Raw genomic sequence first — 21,783 nt, forward strand, 5'->3', positions numbered from 1 at the left:
GAATTCCAGCACTGAGCAAAGGGCCGGACTAATAGATCTCCAAGATCCTTTTCAATTCTTTTCTACAATTGTTCTATGATTTTAATTCCCTCAATCTATCTCTGGGAAGCAATTACAGTGTCAGGATTCTGGCACTTAACCCCAATTAAATCATGAGTCTTGAGCCAAACTTCCAAAACTTCAAAAGGATTTATTGGGAGTTAAAAGGTCTGGCATTGCCTGGGTGTAGCTGATTCTGAGGCACATCATTCATTGTCACCCTTGACCCTGGTATTTCCCCCCCACTCCCTGGGTGTATTGTAATTCATATTCTCTAATGGGACACATTCATAGCCCAGAGTCATCACTCATGCTCTCCAGTTAGAATTTTGCATGGCAGAAACTTCGGTCACCTAGTTACTATCTTTGAAAATCTACGTATGGAATGCACTTTTGGTTTACAAGCTGCCGCACTGCTCCCCACTCCCTTTCTGTTGGCAACTCTAAAAAGACCATAAAAATATTTTATGAGTTGACATACAGTTGTGTGTGGATACCCTGCTCCATAATTGTATGGTTCTTGAGAAAGGAAGAGGCACGCTATTTGGATTTTGCATACATTCATTTATGTAGTTTGGTGGTCTCTCTTATCCACTTAACGTATCTGGAAATGCGGGTGTAGATTCCATATTTATCCTTCTTGGCACATTGCTCCCCCCAACTGGTGATCCCTGTCAGAAACCACACGTGTTCGATGTCCGTGGTATATGGACCCCCGCTGTCCCCCTGGCAAGTATCCTTGGCGCCATCGGGGTGACCCGCACAGAACATATTTGCCAAGATGGGATAACTGCTACTCCTCAAACAGGTTGGTCGGTCAATGAACCGGATTTGCAGGACCTGAAGGATGCTAGCCTGCCGGCCTTGGTAAGCCAGTTTCCCCCATCCGCTCACGGTGCCTAGTCCGAACTTAAGGAGGCTGTTGGTGAACTCTTTGTCACCAATGCAAATGGGGATGACATAGTGGTTGAACTCCAGAGGGGTGTCCAACTCAAGGAGGGCGATGTCGTTGTGGTACTTGGTGGTGGTGTTGTATGTAGGGTGAGGGATTGCTCTTACCACATTGCGGTACTGTTCAGTGTTGTCCACAATATAGACATTGTGTTCACCTGGAGTAGGAAGAAGGAGAAAGAGGAAGGAGGGAGGAAGGAGGAGGAGGAGGAGGAGGAGGAGGAGGAGGAGAAGGAGAAGAAGAAGGAGAAGAAGAAGAAGAAGAAGAAGAAGAAGAAGAAGAAGAAGAAGAAGAAGAAGAAGAAGAAGAAGAAGAAGAAGAAGAAGAAGAAGAAGAAGAAGAAGAAGAAGAAGAAGAAGAAGAAGAAGAAGAAGAAGAAGAAGAAGAAGAAGAAGAAGAAGAAGAAACTTCATTAAAGCAGGAAAGGCAAATCTCTTATGCTAGATGCTAAAAGCTAAATAATATGACCAGGAACATTGTGGGGAATTCTGTGTTATTACCCCAAAATGCTTGAAAGATGGGTTTTTTCCTCACATTTGTTGATGTTTAACTATGCCTACCACTTCTGTCTGTCTCTTCCTCCACCGTGGCTTCTTGGATTTTGTCATAAACCAAGTCCATGCGACACTATAATTTACTTAAATATATAGCCAAGAAAAGGGCATTGCAACACAAAAGGTAGCTGATGGATTACCTGCTACAATCCTTTGGGGCTGAAACTCAAGGCAATGAGCTGCTGTGACAATCCACTTTTCATTGATGATGGTACCACCACAGAATCCTTTCCCTTCAGAATTGAGCAAATGAACCTTGGAACAGGAAGGGGGGGGAAAACGTATCAAGTCAAGTACTGTTGGTTGAGAGCAGAGGAACTCAATGGTTGAAAGGGAAAGCCAAAAACTTGATGATGAAATTGAGTTGAACTCATGCTTCTCTAGACTGTGAGCTTCCAGAAAGCTTCTGGTGGGACATGATGGGAGACAGATAGGATCCCAAACTATACTTGCTGATGGCCTGGTCCTTTAGAAATCTGCATTTTGGGCAGCACAAATGAATATCTTAGCAGGTGACAGTACCTAACTAACTTTGTCTAAGTTTTGGAAGCTAAGCAGGGGCAGGCCTGGCCAGTATTTAGATGTGAGGTTATTAGAAAGTCCTGGAACTGTAAGCTACACTAGGAAGTGTCTCAGAAGAACACGTCTATATTGTTGTTGTGAAGTAGCTGTGTCCATGATGTCATCCATAGTTGGCTTTGAAGTTGAGTTGAGTTGAGTGTCAAACTTGACTACAAGTAAACATTGACTTCTGAGTATTCTATAAGGGCCTCAAAACTGTTTTGAAACCTTGTAGATAAATACACAGGTTATTTCTGGCCATTTACAAAATATCAACATTTCTGTGTTAGCAACAATAACCAGATTTTGGATGGATCTTAACCCATTAACCAAAGAGCTCCCTGTACAGTACATGAAAGTCAAGGCAGTTTTATTATAGCATCATTTTTGGTTCCAAGGAGGGTTGTAAAATGCTATAAAATAGCTCAAGCCATGAATGAATGTGCTGCAGAAAGAACAAAGAGAACATAGCTGTTCTCAATCCATCAGAATGTGTTTTGTTATATTACGATGGATAATATTCTTAGAAACAGGTCTCTGTTCCTTTAAAATAGCAATGAGAAGAGTTGCCTTTAGATGGCACCAAAGTGATATTAACTGGGCAAAACATAATTTATATCATTAACTCTTCACAAGGTTTTGGTAGAATTTGCATAGGACTTTGGGACTATAAAGATAGGGTTTGTTTTAATGCATTTTTTTTTTTTTGCCATGTCCTTGAATTTTATGATTGGGTGTGTGTGTGAAGGGGACACAGTTGCGTTAATTCACCTGGTGCATTCATCCAGAGGAAATAATAAAGCCACTGAGTGGCTGAAGACTGATGAATAGAAATAAAATAATTGTTCAATCTGGTTAGTTTGGGGGGGAGGGCAGAGAACTGGAAATTCCCAGGAAGAACTAAGAAAGGAAGGTGAAGATATTGAATGAAGATGTAAAGGACTAACTATCACTTAATATCATTTCTTTGCCATGCCCCTGGTGGAGAGCAGCAACTCTGGACCAATGGTGGAGATGTCTCAAGGTCCTACCTGCCAAGGAACTTCTCCTTTCTTGCTTTCCATGCCGCCAACCACTCGTATCCTAGCCGACAAATGAAAGGAAACTTGTGTGTGGTTGTAGCCTTCTTCCAAGTCCTCAGTGGCATTGCTTGAGGAGATCCAGTGATCAAATGAGTTGGATGGATGGGAGCGAGTGAATTTGATCTTGGCTTCCGGAGCTTGGATCATTCCACAGGGAAAGGGCACTGAAGAAGACACCAGATACCAAAGGGGAGAAAAACAGTTGGGAAACTGTTAGAAAACTGCCAGCCAGGCTGGAAGAAGGAGTCAAGCAAGGGTATAGCTTGGCATCCTTGTACAGCCACAAGCAGCATAAACCTGACATTCCCCAAGACTCATGAAACCTTATCTGGTTATTACCAGAAGAAGCCAATTAGTTCGGGGAGATTCTTGGATCACAGGTAGAAGTCTCTAAAGTTGCTGGCTAAAGCTATTCACAGGCAGTTGGTTTCTTGAGCCTGAGAAAAAAGAACTGGGCTTCTGAAAACCTTCTTGTGAACCAAAGATGGAACAAGATCATATGTTACATTCCAAGATGATTTTTATAGATTGGTAAGGAGATCTGTTATGAATCTTAAAAGAGTTCAACAACACAAGTAAGTAAAATAACTACTCCAATGCTCAATAGTTGCTTATTTTTCATCTCCCACCCCCTGAAGATTAGACTGAAGTTGAGTTGGTTGCCTTCCAGCTACTTTTTTGTTTCTCAGCCAACCTGAAGATACTGTTCTGCCTAATGTTTGCAGGGTTTTGTTTTTTTTACACATTTTGCACTGCTTTCCAACATTTGCCCTACCTGTTGGCTCACAGGTTTTCATGTCTTCACTCAGCTTGTATCCCGCGGTGCAGGAGCAAACTGCTCTTCCAACTTCGTTATCCTTGCAAAACTGTTTGCACCCCCCATTTTTGGTTTTGCAGGTAGCATCTAAATGGGAAGAAATCAGATATTCCCCTGAAGTGCTTTGGAGACGTGATTCAAAGAACCAGCTTGCCAGAGAAGGCTGTAATGCTGGGGAAGGTAGAAAGAGAAGAAGAGGATGGCCGACAGCAAAGTGGATGGACTCCTGTGCAATGGTCCTGGGTGCATTTTTAGAAGATCCAAAAGACCAAGTTGGGAACAGATCATCATGGAGAAAATTGATCTCAATCGTCACTAGTAATGACTTGATGCCACATACTGGTCAATCAAAGCTTAAAATCTGAAGGCAGAAGAATCTGCAAGGTCAGGATGGACAGACTGAAAATGTCTGGATCTAAACTATTCAATGATGCTTACTTCCCAACTGCCATTGAGAAAAAACATGAGTATTTTGAGGTTGGTATGGACCCACAACTGACCTATGTATGCATATGTCAGAGTGTGTGGAGGTTTGCTGCAAAGTCACACAACATGTGACACTTCAGATATTGCTAAAAGAATGGGAATTGTAACTCAGCAACATATAGAAATATCCACAGACACATTGAAGGGCATTTCATATCCATAAAATATGTAGACTTTATGAAGATAAAGTCTTCAAATTGGGTTCAGGAGCACTATTCAGGTGACCCTGAGGACACAGATAATGACCCTCTAAAACAAGGGTCTTCCAACTCAGATGACCCTGAGGACATAGTGCTTCAATGACCCTCTAAAACAAAGGTCTTCCAACTTGGCAAGTTTAAGACTTGTGGACTTCAACTCCCAGAATTCCTGAGCTAACATGACTGGAGGAGGAATTCTGGGAGTTGGAAGTCCACAAGTCTTAAAGCTGTCAAGTTTGAAGACCCCCTGGAATAGATAGAAGTAGAATAGATAGGGAGAAAGAGAGACAGATAGAATAGATAGATAGAGGGGGAGAGAGAAAGATAGATAGATAGATAGATAGATAGATAGATAGATAGATAGATAGATAGATAGATAGATAAGATAGAATAGATAAAGAGGTAGAATAGATAGAAAGAGAGAGATAGAATGGATAGGCTGGATAGATAGATAGATAGATAGATAGATAGATAGATAGATAGATAGATAGATAGATGATAGATATAGATTAGATAGAATAGATAAAGAGAGAGAATAGATAGAAAGAGAGAGATAGAATGGATAGGCTGGATGGATGGATAGATAGATAGATAGATAGATAGATAGATAGATAGATAGATAGATAGATAGATAGATAGATGATAGAATAGAATAGATCAAACTTGACAGCTTTAAGACTTGTGGACTTTGACTCCCAGAATTCCTGAGCTAACATGATTGGAGGAGGAATTGTGGGAGTTGAAGTCCACAAGTCTTAAAGCTGTCAAGTTTGAAGACCCCTGATCGAAAAGGATGCAAATGACCAGCTGTCTGCAAGAAATATCAATCCTTCTCTTCCCCATCATCCAGTCAGAGCCGAAGAAGCTTCTTGGATGAGAAGCAAAATGTCTTCAAAGGAAAAAAAACCAGTCCAGTTGCCTCCTGAAAAAGCACCTTTGGGACAACCATGACCTGGATGAATGAGAATCTTTACAGACACCTAAGTACTAATTGTAGGGACCAATATAGTTTTGCCATTGGCTGAAAAGAAAAAGGAGAAGGGGAAAGCCGCCATTGAGTCATAATAAAAGGATAAGATTAACGTCTCAACATACCAAGTTCACAGCTCTTTCCATCAAAACCACCTGGACACCAACAGGTGTAATCATTTGTACCGTCTTCGCAACGGCCTCCATTCTTGCAGGGGTTGGGCTCACATTGATCTCCATCTTTGGAAGAGAGAATGGATAATGAACGCAGAGTGGCTGACTCCATTCTTGTTTTATACATTGTTTTTTTAGGGTTCTTGTCCATTAATCAATAAGACTGTCTGATCTCTTCTGACTGGAACGGAAATATTTTTTTATTTTGAACTTAGGAGCTCCAGTATACCATTAAAACAAGAAGGGGGGAAATTAAATCACTTACCAAGATAGACTGTCCAAAATCTCATCTGCAAAGAAAGCAGAAAGGTGGAAATCAAACAGAAAGGCTTTTAAATATATGGTTTATTTTAATAGATAATGACGATGACTACTTTTTTTAAAAAAAAAATCTGTACAATTTCACAAAGTTCTTTGCGAGTGCGTAATTTGTATTGTTTCCTTGCTATAATCGTCCAGGGTTGTTCTTTGGATAGGGGTGATTTACAAATATTGCAAATCAATCAAATCATTGATGGTACACTTTAGAAAGAGGTAATTTCTGGCTTCATTTGAGAGACAAAGAGAGGGTTTTAAACCAAGAATAGAGGTTACAAAAGATAGGGATGCACTGGAAAGAAAAGAAAGAGAGAGAGAGTGAAAGAGAGAGAAAAAGAAAGAAAGAAAGAAAGAAAGAAAGAAAGAAAGAAAGAAAGAAAGAAAGAAAGAAAGAAAGAAAGAAAGAAAGAAAGAAAGAAAGAAAGAAAGAAAGAAAGAAAGAAAGAAAGAAAGAAAAAGAAAGGGAAGGAGAAAAAGGAAAGGGAAGGATGAAGGGAAGGGAAAGAAGGAAAGGAAAGGAAGGGAAAGGAGGAAAGGAAAGGAAGGGAAAGAGGAAAGGAAAGAAGGAAAGGAAAGGAAAAGAAAAGAAAGGATGAAAGGAATGGAATGGAAAAGGGAAAGGGAAAGGGAAGGGAAGGAGGAGAGGAAAGGGATGGAATAGAATGGAAAGGAGAAAGGGAAGGGAAGGGGTGGAAAGGAACATAACTTTGTCTTGATGCAAAAGATAAAATCTATATAAATAAGAACTGAGAACTAATAGAATGTAGAATCCCAAAGGCTACTGGAGAAAGATTGTCAATAATTTTGGCATTAGACTGAATGGCCGCTTCTCATGTCCACCAAAATTAGAAGGTTGACAGAATAATTAAAAAAACAAAATCTATTTGAGGACAATAATATTTGTCTAAAGGACCTCAGCTTGCAAAATCCAGTGCTAATTCTGCAAAAATCCAGTGCTAATTAGCAGACTCTTGTCTCTTGCACAAGTAACGTTCCAGGCCGTTTAATGATATTTCTCTGAGCTTGGAGCACATTCTAACTTCTAAATAAATATTACCAACCCTCTATGGATTTAACAAGAGGGGTATTTCTGTGGAAGCCATGAATCAGCTGACCTGAAAGCCAATTCAAGCCCAACCCCCATCAAAACTCTAGATTTCCCACCAGGTGGCTCACCGTTTGTTCATCGTTTTCAAAAATTTCTCTTGCTTCTTCAAAGTTACATACTTCTTCCAAACATTCTCGTTCCAGGTTTCCTTGAAGCACTTCCTCAAGTCGCCCACTGTTGAATCTTTTGTATCGGTGCAAAACGGTGCTTGCTTTTTCCTGATTTATAAAAACTTCAGGATGCCAAGGAGGAAGAAAGCAAGTGGGAGTCAGAGAGATACCGTTTGGATCAACCCTAAGCAATTCCAAGATTGGGACGAGGCTGTATAGTTAATCCTCGATTTATGACTGTCATTGAGTCTGGGATTATAGTTGTGGTCGTAAGTCAAGGCATCACATGACCAAACCTGACATTTTTGCACCGGTTGTTAGGCATTTTTTACAGCCAATCAATTTTCCCCAATGGATATTTTTGCTAAAAAGAATAGGGTAGGGTAGGGTAGGGTAGGGTAGGGTAGAATGGAATGGAATAGAATAGAATGGAATGGACTGGAATAGAACAGAACAGAATGGAATGAGAATGAAAATAGAATAGAATAGAATAGAATAGAATAGAATAGAATAGAATAGAATAGAATAGAATAGAATAGAATAGAATAGAATAGAAGAATAGAATAGAATAGAACAAAACAAATATTGAAATGAAGAGTAGAGTAGAATAGAACAGAACAAAACAAAACAAATATTGGAATGAAGAATAGAGTAGGGTAGAATAGAGTAGAGTAGAGTATAGAGTAGAGCAGAGCAGAGCAGAACAGAACAGAACAGAACAGAACAGAACAGAATAGAATGAGAAAGAATAGAATAGAATAGAATAGAATAGAATAGAATAGAATAGCTGGAAGGGACCTTGGAGGTCTTCTAGTCCAACCCTCTGCTCAAGCAGGAGAACCTATACAATCTCAGACAAGTGACTGTCCAATCTTCTCTTAAAAACCTCTAGTGATGGAGCACCCACGATTTCTGAAGGCAATTGGTTAATTGTTCTTATTATTAGGAAAAGCTAGGAAATGGGAAATCAAGTGCCCAAAACATCATAAATTGTGGTCCTATGGTGGACTGTGGGACGCTACAAATGGCCCTCAAGATGAACGGGTTGCCAAGCAACCAAAATCTGACTGCAGGAGGTGTAGCCATTGTAACTTTGGGGGGGGAAAGGGTCATAATTAGCTTTGGAGAGGTCTGTCATAACTTTGAACGATTGTTTTTTAAATCGAGGAACACCTGTAATAATAACAATTATCATCATCTCCTTTAATGAGCTCATAATCCCTTGTGGGCCACTGAATGGAGCTGAGTGTTTACTGGCCGGATGCCCTTCCTGTCCACCAGTGCTGAGTTATACTCGGCAGACATATTCTCAACGTCCCCAGAGAGAGAAGAGCATCTGTAATCCAGCATCCAAATGTTTAGGTTTAATACCAGAGCAGTAAATCTCAACTTTCCAAACCATTAATCTGTGATTCAAGAACAGGCTGCTTTTGGCACAAAGCTGCAGACACCCAACTTAGCTCAATTAAACTCTGGGTTGCTGACAAGAACGATGTGTTAATCATAAATGCGGAGCCGCCTCTCCGCATTGCAGAACAAAGTTTGATGTCGCTTTATGATCCAGTGTCTACACTCTGTGCTGCTATCACCCAACTTCCCAAGTTAAATGATCATGAGCCTCTGTCTCTCTAGCCTGGGAAAACACCACTTGCCACTTGACTGGATACAGCCCTTACATTGGCACTGTATCCATCCCACCGGATCGCGGTAGCTCACGTGGTCAGGATCCTGGGGTGACGATCAGCAGGTTTGTGTTCGAGACTCAGTTGCTTCCACCGTAGGTTTGACTGGTAGCTAATTATCCATCCCCCAAAATAAGATTAATAATTAAGCTTCCAGTGGTGACCTGTGATTTCTTTGTCCAAGATAAAGTAGACCAGGGGTGGCCAATATTTGGGCTTCAGGGACCACCAAACACATAATTTTAAATCCCGTGAACCAGAGACTCTGGGAAAATCCCCAAAAAAATCTGCAGGAAAATTTCCCGCCCCATTGTCCTACCCATCGATCGTTCTTTATTTGGGATCACAGGATACCATCTCCAGCTCCGTTCTCAGAGGGAGAGAGAGAGAGAGAGAGACTTTTGGCTTCATGCAAGGAAAGCAGCAGAAGCAGCAGAAGTCTTTCTTTCTTTCTCTTCCCCCAAAACTCTGCCAGAAATCTGTGACTCATTTCTGGAGGGGTTTGGGGGAGAGAAAGAAAGACTTTTGCTGCTTTCCTTGCTGTGCAGCCAAAAGCAGAAGAAGAAAGAAGTGGAAAGAAGCAGCCCAGTGGCCAGACAAGGTGTGTGGGGAGAGTGGGGCAAGTTCCACCCCTCCGCCCTTTCCCCCCTCCCCTCACTATCTCGTGTTGTTCACAATGCAAGTGACGCAAGCCTTGTGTTCCCGTGGGCCAGGTGGGCAGTGCAGCCTTGTGTTCCCACACAGCCTGGATTAATTGCTTTGGGGGGTGACATTTCTCTGTGGACCAACAACATTTTCTCATGGACCACCAGTGATTCCCCACTGAAGTAGACCAATCCAAACAGGCAAAGGCTGAACTTTCTAAATGTAAACAGCAGTCCCTACAAACCCCAATATTTGGTATGGAGAATCTCAGTCATCCAGGTCATGGTCGTCCCATAGGTGCTTTTTTCAAGAGGCAACTAGACTATCTGGTTGTTCTTTGAGGAACAACCAAGGGAAAGATCAAGAATGATCCAAGAAGTCTTTTCAGCTCTGAATGTCTATGGAGATTCTTGGTCATCCAAGTCATGATTGTCCCATAGGGGCTTTTTCAAGAGGCAACTGCACTTCCTGGTTTTTCTTCGAAGATGTTTTGCTTCTCATCCAAGAAGCTTCTTCAGCTCTGAGAGAAGCAGAAGAAGCTTCTGAGAGAAGCTGAAGAAGCCTCTGGGATGAGAAGTGAAACGTCTTCGAAGAAAACCCAGGAAGTCCAGTTGCCTCTTGAAAAAAAAAAAGCAGCACTTATGGGAGATTTGATTGGCTCCTGCTTGTAGTAATCTTTTTGTTATCTCGCGATGACAGCATCTTAAAATTAAGAAGTTCCGAAACCCACGGAACAACATTCAATCAAGCTGATTAGATCCTATCATCTGAAGAGTAGATGTGAAATATCCGTGAGAGGAATCAAAGAGTCAATTGATGCAGAAGCAAACATTTTTTGAAATGATCATCCTGCAAATATCCCAACCTGTGTTAAGTAGCCACTGGAGTTCATACTTCAGTGCTGAGATAATTATATTTATTGCCTTTCGCTGTTACTGGCCCTGGTTAGCTCTTAAGAGGTCCTTAGAGTGAGTGTTTTCTCCTTTGTGTCGTGCTTTAAAAACAAATGAATCTCGGCCAATTTTCTACCGCACAGAGTGAAGAGCCATCTAGCTTCGGGAAAAATAAACCACTTTTCAATAAGAGAAATCTGGCTTATTGGTCCCAGACTGACCCAACCACCTACTTTTCTTTTGTATTTTTATACAAAAATGAAAGCTAATGATCACACTTCTTGCGGGTGTGCATGTAGAAGATAACGTGCAAAATTACATATTAACAGAGTTGGAAGGGATCTTGTAGGTCATCTAGTCCAACCCTCACCCCACCCAAGCAGGAGACCCTACACCATTTCTGACAAATGGCAGTAGTCTCTTCTTGAAAGTTTCCAGTGATGAAGCTCCCACAACTTCTGAAGGCAACTTCTGCTCCATCGGTTGATTATTCTCAAATTCCTCCTTCTAGGTTGAATCTCTCCTGGATCAGTTTCCATCCATTATTCCTTGTCTGGCCTTCCAGTGCTTTGGAAAATAGCTTGACCCCCTCCTCCTCTCTGGGGCAGCCCCTCAAATATTGGAAGATGCTATCCTGTCTCCCCTGGTCCTTCTCTTCCCTAGACAAGCCATGCCCGGTTCCTGCAACTATTCTTCGTATGTTTTAACCTCCAGGCCCCTAATCCTCTTAGTTAATAGAGGTAGCTTAGTGATTCATTTAAAAGCCACGGCAAAAAAAAGGACATAAAAGCTGGGAGGACTCACTTAACAAATGTTTTGCTTAGCCATGGAAATTCCAGGCCCCAAATTATGGTTGTAAGTCAAGGACAACCTGTAAGCACAGCTTCGTCTGTCACTCACTCACAGGCTTTGAGCTGTTGATTCCTTCTCAAGGTGTTTCTCTTCGCCCAAGCCCAAAACAAAATCCAGAGGTTGTTTCTTCACCCCAGCCCAAAACAAAATCCAGAGGTTTGTTAAAGAGATGTAAAATGGACCAACCTGCACACTCGGAGAGGAAGACACAACCCAGCAAACCCAGGGCAGAGACCAAGACGCTGTTTGCCATTTCTTTCAACTTCACAACGCTGTCCTGATGCTCGGGGGATACGAAGCCACAGGATCGATAGCTCCAAAGGGCAAGTCAATATTTGTTCTTGCGGGCTTTTATCTTTCTGTGGAAGATTTCTGAATGAGCTTCTGCAGCTGGTCTTCAAACGGCAGCCTCCCACCCCTGGCAAACCCTGTGAAGGGTTTGGCTGAATATCCATCCGGTTGTGTCAAAACTCCCACTAGAATTCCCAGGCGCTGTGGCCATTCAAGATCCTTCCTCAAATCTGTTGCCAACAAAGGCTTCCATTTTGATGTTTCGATCCTTAAAAACCACATAAAGAGCCGTGGTGAAGAATGCAATAAGGCAGGCTACTTCTGCTGACTGCCGGCTGTCGGCAGTTTGATTCTGACTGGCTCAAGGTTGACTCAGCTTAAGGTGGGACTAGAACTCTCAGTCTCCTGGTGATTCGTCCAGCTGGCTTTCACACCTAAGGCAGGACTAGAACTCACCATCCCCTGGGTTGTAACCTGGGACTTTAACCACTAGACCAAACTGGTTTGCTTTAACCTTGCTAAGGTTTTCTGTCGGGGCATTATTTGGGTGAGCCCAGGCCATCCATGAATCAAAGCTGCAACTTTTTAAATAAATTACTAAATCCAAAGGATCTGGGCTGTCATTGTTCTTGCAAACATATATTAAATCTGTATTTTAACATGGTTTCACTAGCACTGATGATGTTACTAGTTGGGTAATGAAACATTTCCAAGAAAACGGACAAGCTCAGAGAGTACCAAGAACCCCACCATCCTCCTCTTCCTCCTCCTCACAAACCCTATTCCATTTGAGCACTGATAACGTTACTTAGTTTGGGTAATGAAATATTTGCAAGAAAACAACCAAGCTCAGAGAGCACCAAGGACCCCACAGTTCTCCTCCTCCTCCTCCCTTCTCCTCTAGTTGATGTTCCCTACTTGGGTAATGCAACATCTAGAACCAAATCACCAAGCGCAGAGAGCACCGAGGACTCCACAATTTCACCTTATTAAAACAGATAAGAACACCTATTTCCGTGATCTTTTTCATGTTGTCATTTATTTATTGTTTTCATTATACTTCATAATCATACAAATTTCCGCATTTCAACACTTTCGTCAGGCTCTTTTGCCATCCTTTTTTTCCTACTCCTGTGTTTTGCCTTCATTCCAGCCAGGTAAGAAGGTGGCGGTCCTTAGAAAACTGATGGTGTGGTAGGATTTGACTAAACTCAGAAGGATGGGATTAAAAATGTGTTTTTGAAATTCTCCAATCCAAGGGCTTTACCCATTGGGCTCTGTCACTTCTCCCTTTATTTAGTTCCCAGCTAATTTCTGTGCACATTGGATCTGATTTCAGTGAAAATAATGCCCCCGGAATGAAGCATGATCCATTTTTGTGTAAGTGTATGTAGTGTAATTAAATGAAAGGGGCAAAGGAATTAGGAATCATATATGTCTCCTCCCTCACATGGTCAGGAGATAACAAAGGAACTGATAGACCACATTATGCCTCTTCCTCACTGCTCCCCTCTTATCACACTATGTATCCACTCAATATAATTTGTGACCGAGGTGAAGATATTGTATGGTTTTTCCCCGGTACACTCAGCTCCGCAAGTCGCAATGCCTGTTAGAAACCATGTGCTGTTCCTTTCTGTAGCTACTGGAGCTCCACTGTTGACTTCATAGACTTTTTTGACAAAGGTAGGATGGCCTGCACAAAAGGTATTGGGAGAAGATTGGGTCTCGTTCTTCTGCAGACAATTGACCTGGTTGACATATTCAATGTCGGCACGCTGAAGGGTGGTTGAGACCTTCTTTAAATAGTCAAGCTCCCACCAACCACTCACGCTGCCTCTTCCTTGCTTTAGCAGGTACTTTGTGAGCATACTGTTCCCAATGCAAATGGGGGTGATGTATTTGTTCAGGATGAATGGTGGGCGTAGCTCTAGGAGAGCAAGGTTGTTTTCATATTTGGAAGTCTCATTGTAGCTAGGATGCTGGAACACCCTCGCGATTTGACGGGGCTGCTCAGTGTGCTCGAAGGTCTTGGTGTCGTATTCACCTGATTCAAGAGAAGAAGAACAAACCCATTAGGTGTGTTTTCAGATTGACCAAGATACATCCAGGCTATGTCTCTCATAGCCCCGCCCCCCAGCTGGTATCTGCAACTCAGTGGGGAGGTTGAAGGGAAGGAACGTAGTTTGAAACACTTTCTTTTTTTAAAGGAAAAGGCACCAGGATCAGGGTTTGGATGACGTTGTGACCCAGCTTCCCAAACACGACAAACCCTCTGATGTGAACTCAAAAGATTCCTTTATTAGGATTGCCAGCAGCCCCGGCAAAAGGTTTCTCTCACAGGCTACAAAGGTGACAGTGGGAGAATCGACTTTCAGATGTGCAAAATTCTGTTAATGTAGCTTTACAGCAAAGTAGAATTAACTGGTGGACTTCAACTTGAAGTCCATAGCTCTTAAAGTTGCCAAAGTTGGACACCCATGCTCTAGATCAGGGGTCGCCAACCTTTTGGACCGCAGGGACCACTAAACTCATCCTTTTAAATCCCGCGGACCAGAGACCCTGGGAAAATCCCCAAGAAAGTCTGCAGGAAAATTCCCCACCTCGTTTTCCTACCCATCGATCATTCTTTATTTGGGATTGCAGATACTATTTCCAGCTCTGTTCTCTGGGGGAGAGAGAGAGAGAGACTTTTGGCATCGTGCAAGGAAAACAGCAGAAGCAGCAGAAGTCTCCCTTTCTCTCCTCAAAACTCCTCCAGAAATGAGTCTTTGTGAGACTTGTCGCACTGGCAAAGCCTCTTGGAGCAGGAGGCCTTGCAGGGTCCCAAAGACTCATTTCTGGTGGAGTTTGGGGGAGAGAAAGAAAGACTTTTGCTACTTTCCTTGCATGCAGCCAAAAGCAGAAGCAGAAAGAAGCAGCCTGGTGGCCAGGCCAGGTGCCTGGGGCGAGTGGGGCAAGTTCCCCCCCTCCACCCTTTCCCCCCTCCCCTCACTACTTCGTGTTGTTCGCAATGCAAGTGATGTAAGCCTTGTGTTCCCGCAGGCCATGTGGGTGGCTTAGCCTTGTGTTCCCGTGCAGCCTGGATTAATTGCTTTGAGGGTGACATTACTCTGCAGACCACCAACATTTTCTCACGGACCACCAGTGGTCCCTGGGCCACTACTTGGCGACCACTGGTCCAGACAATTGCTTTCTTACCTGCCACAACTGTGGTAGGCTCATGCTCCATGCAGTGCGCTGCGGTGAGGACCCACTTATCACTAATCAGCACCCCTTCACAAAATCCTTCTCTATCAAAGCTGAACATGTAAACCTGGGAGCAGATAAATTGTGTCAGATTGTGACAGATGTACAAAGCCAGGACAGAGGAACTTCCAAAGGCTGAACATTTCCCACCCATTATATTTTGGGTTAAATTTTCCCTGGGTTAAATTTCAACCTGTTTATCTTTATCCTTTTCCAAGCACTCTCTAGTTCACTAGTGACTTCCCCATGTTGGCTGTGGAATTCTGGGAGTCGAAGTCCCTCCTGTCTTAGAGTTGCCAAGTTTGAGGAGCATCGTTCTGCAGGTTGTCTTCAATTTATGACCATAACAGAACTTGCCCATTATGATTGTAAAGTCATCATGGTCATAAAGCAGTTCAAGTGATTGGACCCATTTTATGACCTTTTAGCAGTGGTCATTAAGTGAACATTACTGTTGCAAAGTAAATCTATTGTTCAGTATGGCCTGATTTTATTGAAAATTGCAAGCAATGCCAGATTTCAGCAAAAATGTCATAAAATACAGTCATGTGACCACAGATGTTGCAAACAACTGTACATTGGGTTGCCAAGTGCCCAACATGTAGTCATGTGAGGGGAGGGCAGGCCATCAGAACTTCAGAACTTGTTCATAGGTACCTTTAGAGACTATCTATCATACTTCAAATGGTTACTAGCTGATTGGTGGTAATTGAAGGACTACCTGTACTTTCTCATTCCAGAGTAATGATGCCCATTTTAGGTTCTTACAAGAAAATAAGAGGTGGAGCTGAGTTTGGCCTACATAATTGCTGTGGTTTGCTGACAGCCGATGCAGATGTCAGTGGAGTCGGACAGTGAGGAAGAAAGGGGACGAGTCAGGGAGTCTAGAGAGGACTGATGCAGGGATGGAGCCAGGACCATCTGAGAGTGGGCTGCTGCCTTGGGAGCCTCTGGAGTCTGGCAGCAGCGAGGCAGAGGAACAAGGGGAGCCTGTTCCCAGTGTGCGTGTGTACAGAGCTGCTAGAAGGTGAGAGCAGCTGAAACAAAAGGGGCGACTTGAGAGTAAGGCTGGGAAGTGATGGCCCCTCCCATAAGGGATAAAAGTCAGACCTAAATGATGAAACCTATGCAGGAAGCAAAGTAGTTCGATCAGTTCCAAGTCATCCTCAAGCTCTGTGTACTTTGGTGGGTTTTTTCATGTACTTCAGTTGTTTTCTTTTATAGTTAGTTGGATACTTCTGTTTTTGGCAGCATTCCACAGCATTGAAAGGTGTGTGCTTATCTTGGGGGACTGTTTAAGATTAGTTCTGGCTGGGAATGAAAACAATTCCCAGCGTTGCAATAAAATAGGTTTTGCTTTTAAAACAAGTTTGTGATTAATTATGTTTGACAAAGCCTGGCTCAGAACAATGATGATAGCACTTCAACCCGAGGAACTGATCATTTTGATGGATTCTTCACAAGAATATGTGATGCAGCCTCAAGAAATGTAGAGCATGTGATGGAACCCATAATTGAATTTGCTTACCTGCCATGGAACCTGTCCTTTCCAGCTGTTAAACTGACCCCACTCTTGAGTAGGAATTCTCCTCGGGAGGACAACCTGAGCAATGCTTGACTTCACTTGGTGGCTTTTGGTATCGTTGATGTGGCTCTGGTCCAATGAGAGTCTGGGTGTTATAGGTTCTGGCAATGTAATTGTTCCACATGAAAAGGGTCCTGGAAAGAGGAGGCAGAAGCACTGTTCCATGAGAAACCAATTGTCCAGCCACAATCTGAGTCTTCTCCAAGCTTAGAACAGAGTTGGGGTTGATAACCATCTAACTGAGTCTTATGGGAATGGTGCTACACAGCATCCTTCCTCGGAGAGAAGGAGATGGTGTCCAAGAAGAATGAAGCTTGGAGATGCTTGGTCACTGCTGTGACTCTTCAGAAGTTCTGGCTTGGTGAGTCAAACCATCTTAGCAATGCATCTCATTCTCAAATTATCATACAACCACAGCCTCAATCAGTGGTGGGATTCCAAAAATTTTACTACCGGTTTTGTGGGCATGGCTTGGTGGGCATGACAGGGGAAGGATACTGTACAATCTCCATTCCCACCCCACTCCTGGGGGAATTAGAATATTTTATTAAAATACTTTATTGGCCAAGTGTGATTGGACACACAAGGAATTTGTCTTGGTGTAAATACTCTCAATATACATAAAAGATACATTCGTCAAGAGTGTAGAATCATAAGGTACAACAATGATAGTCATAGGGTACGATAAGCAATCAAATCATACTAGGAAACAGATTACTGCAAAATCCCCATTCTCTCTCCACCCCACTAACCTGCTTTCCAGCTTTGTTCTCTCCTGTGCAGGGCAACCAAAGAAGACCCAGCCAATCATCTGGGACTCAATGGGAGGAAGAGAATAGATGGGGGTGGGGCCAATCAGAGGTGGTATTTGCCGGTTCTCCGAACTACTGAAAAGTTCCGCTACCGGTTCTCCAGAACTGGTCAGAACCTGCTGAATATACTACCTCTGGCCTCAATGCATAACAGACAATGGAGATCCTCAAATCAAAGATGATTGAGATGAGCAGCTACAGAAATGGAATGAATAAATAAATAGCGCCCCAAGTTTACCTGATGGTTCGCAGCTCTTCTGGTCTTCTAACAGATTGTATCCATCAACACAGGAACACACTACCCTTCCTCTTCCCTCATTTCTGCAAATCTGCCCGCAATCTCCATTGTTCGTTGAGCAAACATCTTCAATAATGAGAGGGAAAGAATAGGAATGAACATATCAGGATGACAAGGAAGATGCCCATCGGATACTTAGACTACTTCACCAAAAGTACTTTCCACCTGATGAAAATGTGACCTGCAAAATGGAAGGCTGGAGGTCTGGCCGGCTGAGGAATTCTGGGAGTTGAAGTCCACCAAGTCTTTATGAAAGGAGACCTAGAATGCTACCCTGTTTTCCCCAAAATACGACTTACCCTGAAAGTAAGTCCTAGCTTGATTTTTACACATGCATCCAATATAAGTTCTACCCTCAAAATAAGCCCTAATTAAGATCCTACCCACTCCAGAGTGCACGGGTAAAAATTAAGCTAGGGTGGGGGTTGGGGAGTGGAGCTGTCCAACTACTTACTTTTGGATAGTTATAGCCAGGCCTCGCACACCTCGACACCTGCCTTGCAGGCCCATTTCTTCTGCAGCTGGCAAGGTTGGCAAGGCTTTCCTGAAGGCCTCTGTAGCTGATAACAAAGCTCAGGATCGATCCAGAGCTCTGTTATCAGCTGCAAAGGCCTTCAGGAAAGCCTTGCTGGCTGCAGAAGAAGAAGTTCCTGAAGGCATCCGACAGCGAAAAGCAGGCCAGCGGGCGACGCACGCAAGTGAGGTTAGTCAGTGGATGACATCCCCCCAAAATAAAACCTGGTGCCTTTTTTGGTGGCAAAAAAAAATATATATATTATTTTGGGGAAAACATGGTAGATGTGTGTTGATGGTTCTTTTAAAGGAACACTTACCAATATAAGTCTTCCAAAATACCACCTGCAAAAAAAAACAACCGCAACAATTTACAACATTGCATTCGAATAGAAGTAAGATTTGATTCTAAATTCAGACCCAAAGTTTGTGGTAATGATCTCATTGTCTCTCAGGTATACACTTCCTAACCATGTCTATCAAGTAGACAATATACCTACAAGCCCCATCCTTTGAGAAGCTCATCTTGATCATAGAGTATCTCCTTTGGTTTCAAATATAAACAACGCTTCCAGACATTATTGGTCCATGTAGATACCTTGGAAGAATAAAGGTATGCTTCCTGAAATTGAAGAGGGTCATATTGGACCTGATCTTGAAGGCTATGTTGGATCTATTCTGCAAGCTATTGCATTGGTAAACTACATACATTTCTCAATGCAATCCACAGGGCCGATTTTGAATGAGAAAGGATCTAATTTGGCACCCTTCTATCCCAACTCAAATCCCCAGGAATATTCTTCTGGAAAAACCCTATTTATGGCACCCTGATCAGGATAGGGATCAAGAGAGTGGCTATGTAACAATCTGAAGTGCATGACCTGGGATTGTCAATTTTGGTTTGGTTAGTAGGCATTTTGTTAGTTGTGGGGGAGGGGGGAGGAGAAAGGAGGAAGAGGAGGAGGAGGAGGAAGAGGAGGAGGTGAAGGAAAAGGAAGAGGAGGAAGAAGAGGAAGAAGAAGAGGAGGAAGAGGAGGAGGAGGAGGAGGAGGTAGAAATTAAGTTCTCTTGATGTTTATAATCACCGTTTGAGCATCATCTTCAAAAACTTCCCTGGCTTCTTCAAAATTGCATACTTCCTCAATGCACTCTCGTTCAAGATTCCCTTGAAGAAGCTCTTCCAGGTATCCAGTATTATACCTTCTATATCGGTGCAAGACAGAACTTGCCTTTTGCTGATTAATAAAAACTATAGCAGGAAAAGTAATGAGATAATCATAGACACAAAGGTTCTCTGGGCAAACACCCCCGAAAAATATCAAAAGATGTTTGGGGTTTCCCAGTTTTGCTTCATAACTGTCCTCCTGTTTTTGTATGTTATTTTATCCAAATGAACAATGCAGCCATTTTTATGTTAGCTTAGAATGGAATTCAAAAAATGAAAATACTTCATTGGCAATATGACTACCTATTGCCAATGAAGTATTTTCTTTTTGTGAATTCTGAACTAAGCTCCTATTTTTATTTTATTCAGCCTGACATTCACAAGGGAGGCCGTGGATTCGTCTTAATTGAGACAAGGAACTTCTTCCAACTGTATTATTTTGTTGCACATTTCACTGGTCAATATCAAAACACCAAACTATGGTTGGCAAAATCAAAGGCAGCTCTGCAATCTTTTATCAGGTAGGTAATAATTAAACTTCCAATTTAGACTGGTGATTTTTTATCGCTAGTCATCAATAGAAAAGATTTCCACAGGGGCTCAGCAATCCTGATCAAAGCAATACAATACCCTAAAATGAATAAAAGGAAGTCATAGTAATGTATGAAGGCTATAATTTAGCCATTTTGAATTAGATTTTCAGCAAATAGAACCCCAGTGCATTGAAGATTCATTTCAGTGTAAATTCCTTACAAACAATCCAAGGTTAGATTTGAAATGTACATTTGAGGTAACTCATTCCATTATTGTAAATGTGGTTCTAACTTTTTAAAGGGGTATTTGCTCGTATAGCAGTCACGTTTTAATAATCTCTTTTCCCACTTACTATTTCCCAAATGCCTGTGGAGGTTCTCAGTCTCCAGGTCATAGTTGTCCCAAAAGTGTTTTTTCAAAAGGCAGCTGGACTTTCTTTTCTCTTGAAAATGTTTCACTTCTCATCCAAGAAGCCTCTTCAGCTCTGACCAAATGGTGGAAGATGGAAGGATTTATAATATATCTAAGCTTCTTGGATGAGAAGCGAATTATCCTCAAGACAAACAAAAGTCCCATTGCTTTTTGAAAAAGCACTTTGGGAACTATTTCCCAAATCTACATTTTATTGGTTGGGTAGAGGCAGCAAACGTATACACAGCAACTTGGGAGCAAGTCCCATTAAGTACCTACACATTGAGTTGCAGTTGCAATGAATGAGGGTTGTTTGGTTTAATGCGATATCCCTGCTATCTTTAGAAGCTTTTAAGTTCAACTTATTTCCTGTGGCTTCTTCCTTAAGTGGTGACCGAAACAGGTTTTCATTTCCAACCAAAAGAAACTTAGCTGAAAAGGGAACCAACCTGAACACTCGGCGAGAAGAAGATATCCCAACAGTCCGAGGACCAAGGCAAAGCCGTGGTGGGCCATTTTCCTTCAACCTCACAGCAGCTTTGTTTAACATCACATGAATGGCCACCTCTGGATCACGCATTCCAAAGGGCAAGTACATATTTGTTTTGGGTTTAACACAGAGGTCGTTTTCTTCTCCCTCAAGGACCTTCTGTGGGCCTTGCCAGATGCATAACAGCAGATTAAACAAGGTGCATTGGTCTGTAGGACATCGCACTGCTAAAAGGGATTAGGTTTTATTCATCTAGATGAACACTGGTTAAGAACTGATTCATCCATTTCATAAGCATGCTAATCAGAGGTGGGATTCAGCCGGTTCTGACCGGTTCTACAGAACTGGTAGCAGAAATTTGGAGTAGTTTGGAGAACCAGCCAATACCACCTCTGACTGGCCCCGCCAACCCCATCTCTTCTCTTCCTCCCATTGAGTCCCAGATGATTGGCTGGGTCTTCTTTGGTTGCCCTGCACAGGAGAACGGAGCTGGAAAGCAGGTTAGTGGGATGGGGAGGGAAGGGGGAGTTTTGCAGTAACCTTCCCCTGCCACGCCCAATAAGCCCACCACTGGTGCTGATGGACACGCCAAAGGAGCTTTTTTCAAAAGGCAACTGGACTTTTGTTGATCTTGGGGATAATTCACTTGTCATCCAAGAAGCTTGGCTATATTATAAATCCTTCCATCCTCCACCGTGAAGCAAAATGTCTTCAAGGAAAAAGAAAGTCCAGCTGCCTTTTGAAAAAGCACTTTTGGGACAACCTGTGATGACCCAGGGTGTGACACAAAGGCAACACAGTCATACAAGAAATAAGAGTCCCTTTATTATCTCCAACTTTGCCCCCAATGTCCAGGTTAAAAACTCTTACAGGAACAGCCTTTGACTACAGATAATTAAGTCCAAAACATGAGCAACACAAACTGTAACTTAAAGTCCAAACAAACCAAACTAAAGTTTGGCAGGGCAGGAGCAAGAATTTCAGACTTGAAGG

At 42.5% G+C, this 21,783-nt stretch overlaps 2 protein-coding genes across 3 annotated transcripts; both read right to left on the reverse strand.

Annotated features, from left to right (window-relative positions):
- Nucleotides 1-588: 588 nt before the first annotated feature.
- On the reverse strand, nucleotides 589-11,713 carry LOC113423773 (coagulation factor IX). 2 transcript variants are annotated; one of them, XM_026685327.2, is made up of 8 exons: nucleotides 11,629-11,713; nucleotides 7,329-7,492; nucleotides 6,100-6,124; nucleotides 5,787-5,900; nucleotides 3,964-4,092; nucleotides 3,138-3,352; nucleotides 1,686-1,800; nucleotides 589-1,148 (listed from the first exon to the last, which is right to left on the reverse strand). In XM_026685327.2, the coding sequence occupies exons 1-8, from the start codon at nucleotides 11,693-11,695 to the stop codon at nucleotides 601-603; spliced, it is 1,377 nt and encodes a 458-aa protein (XP_026541112.2). In that variant the 5' UTR covers nucleotides 11,696-11,713; the 3' UTR covers nucleotides 589-600. The 2 variants fall into 2 exon arrangements, with proteins under 2 accessions (XP_026541112.2, XP_087828040.1); XM_087971914.1 differs by lacking the exon at nucleotides 7,329-7,492.
- A 1,040-nt stretch (nucleotides 11,714-12,753) lies between these two features.
- On the reverse strand, nucleotides 12,754-20,869 carry LOC113423775 (coagulation factor IX-like). The gene is made up of 7 exons (XM_026685328.2): nucleotides 20,750-20,869; nucleotides 19,276-19,439; nucleotides 18,511-18,535; nucleotides 17,618-17,743; nucleotides 16,511-16,701; nucleotides 14,935-15,049; nucleotides 12,754-13,780 (listed from the first exon to the last, which is right to left on the reverse strand). Exons 1-7 carry the CDS (start codon nucleotides 20,814-20,816, stop codon nucleotides 13,233-13,235), a joined length of 1,236 nt encoding a protein of 411 aa, XP_026541113.2. The 5' UTR covers nucleotides 20,817-20,869; the 3' UTR covers nucleotides 12,754-13,232.
- Nucleotides 20,870-21,783: the final 914 nt, after the last annotated feature.

Source organism: Notechis scutatus, chromosome 10 (genome assembly GCF_049901735.1).
Source record: "Notechis scutatus isolate UNSWTSFEM ecotype Mainland chromosome 10, rNotScu1.2, whole genome shotgun sequence".
NCBI lineage: Eukaryota > Metazoa > Chordata > Lepidosauria > Squamata > Elapidae > Notechis > Notechis scutatus.

What these genes read in the sequence shown, in the direction of transcription:
- LOC113423773 (XM_026685327.2), bottom strand. Translation starts at nt 11,695, where the DNA reads ATGGCAAACAGCGTCTTGGTCTCTGCCCTGGGTTTGCTGGGTTGTGTC. An exon ending in CTTCCTCTCCGAGTGTGCAG is followed by an intron (nt 7,493 to 11,628) that starts GTTGGTCCATTT and finishes GGCATCCTGAAG; the next exon opens with TTTTTATAAATCAGGAAAAA. An exon ending in GAAAACCTGTGAGCCAACAG is followed by an intron (nt 3,353 to 3,963) that starts GTAGGGCAAATG and finishes TGTCTTCTTCAG; the next exon opens with TGCCCTTTCCCTGTGGAATG.
- LOC113423775 (XM_026685328.2), bottom strand. Translation starts at nt 20,816, where the DNA reads ATGGCCCACCACGGCTTTGCCTTGGTCCTCGGACTGTTGGGATATCTT. An exon ending in TCTTCTCGCCGAGTGTTCAG is followed by an intron (nt 19,440 to 20,749) that starts GTTGGTTCCCTT and finishes TTCCTGCTATAG; the next exon opens with TTTTTATTAATCAGCAAAAG. An exon ending in GCCTACCACAGTTGTGGCAG is followed by an intron (nt 13,781 to 14,934) that starts GTAAGAAAGCAA and finishes CTCTTGAATCAG; the next exon opens with GTGAATACGACACCAAGACC.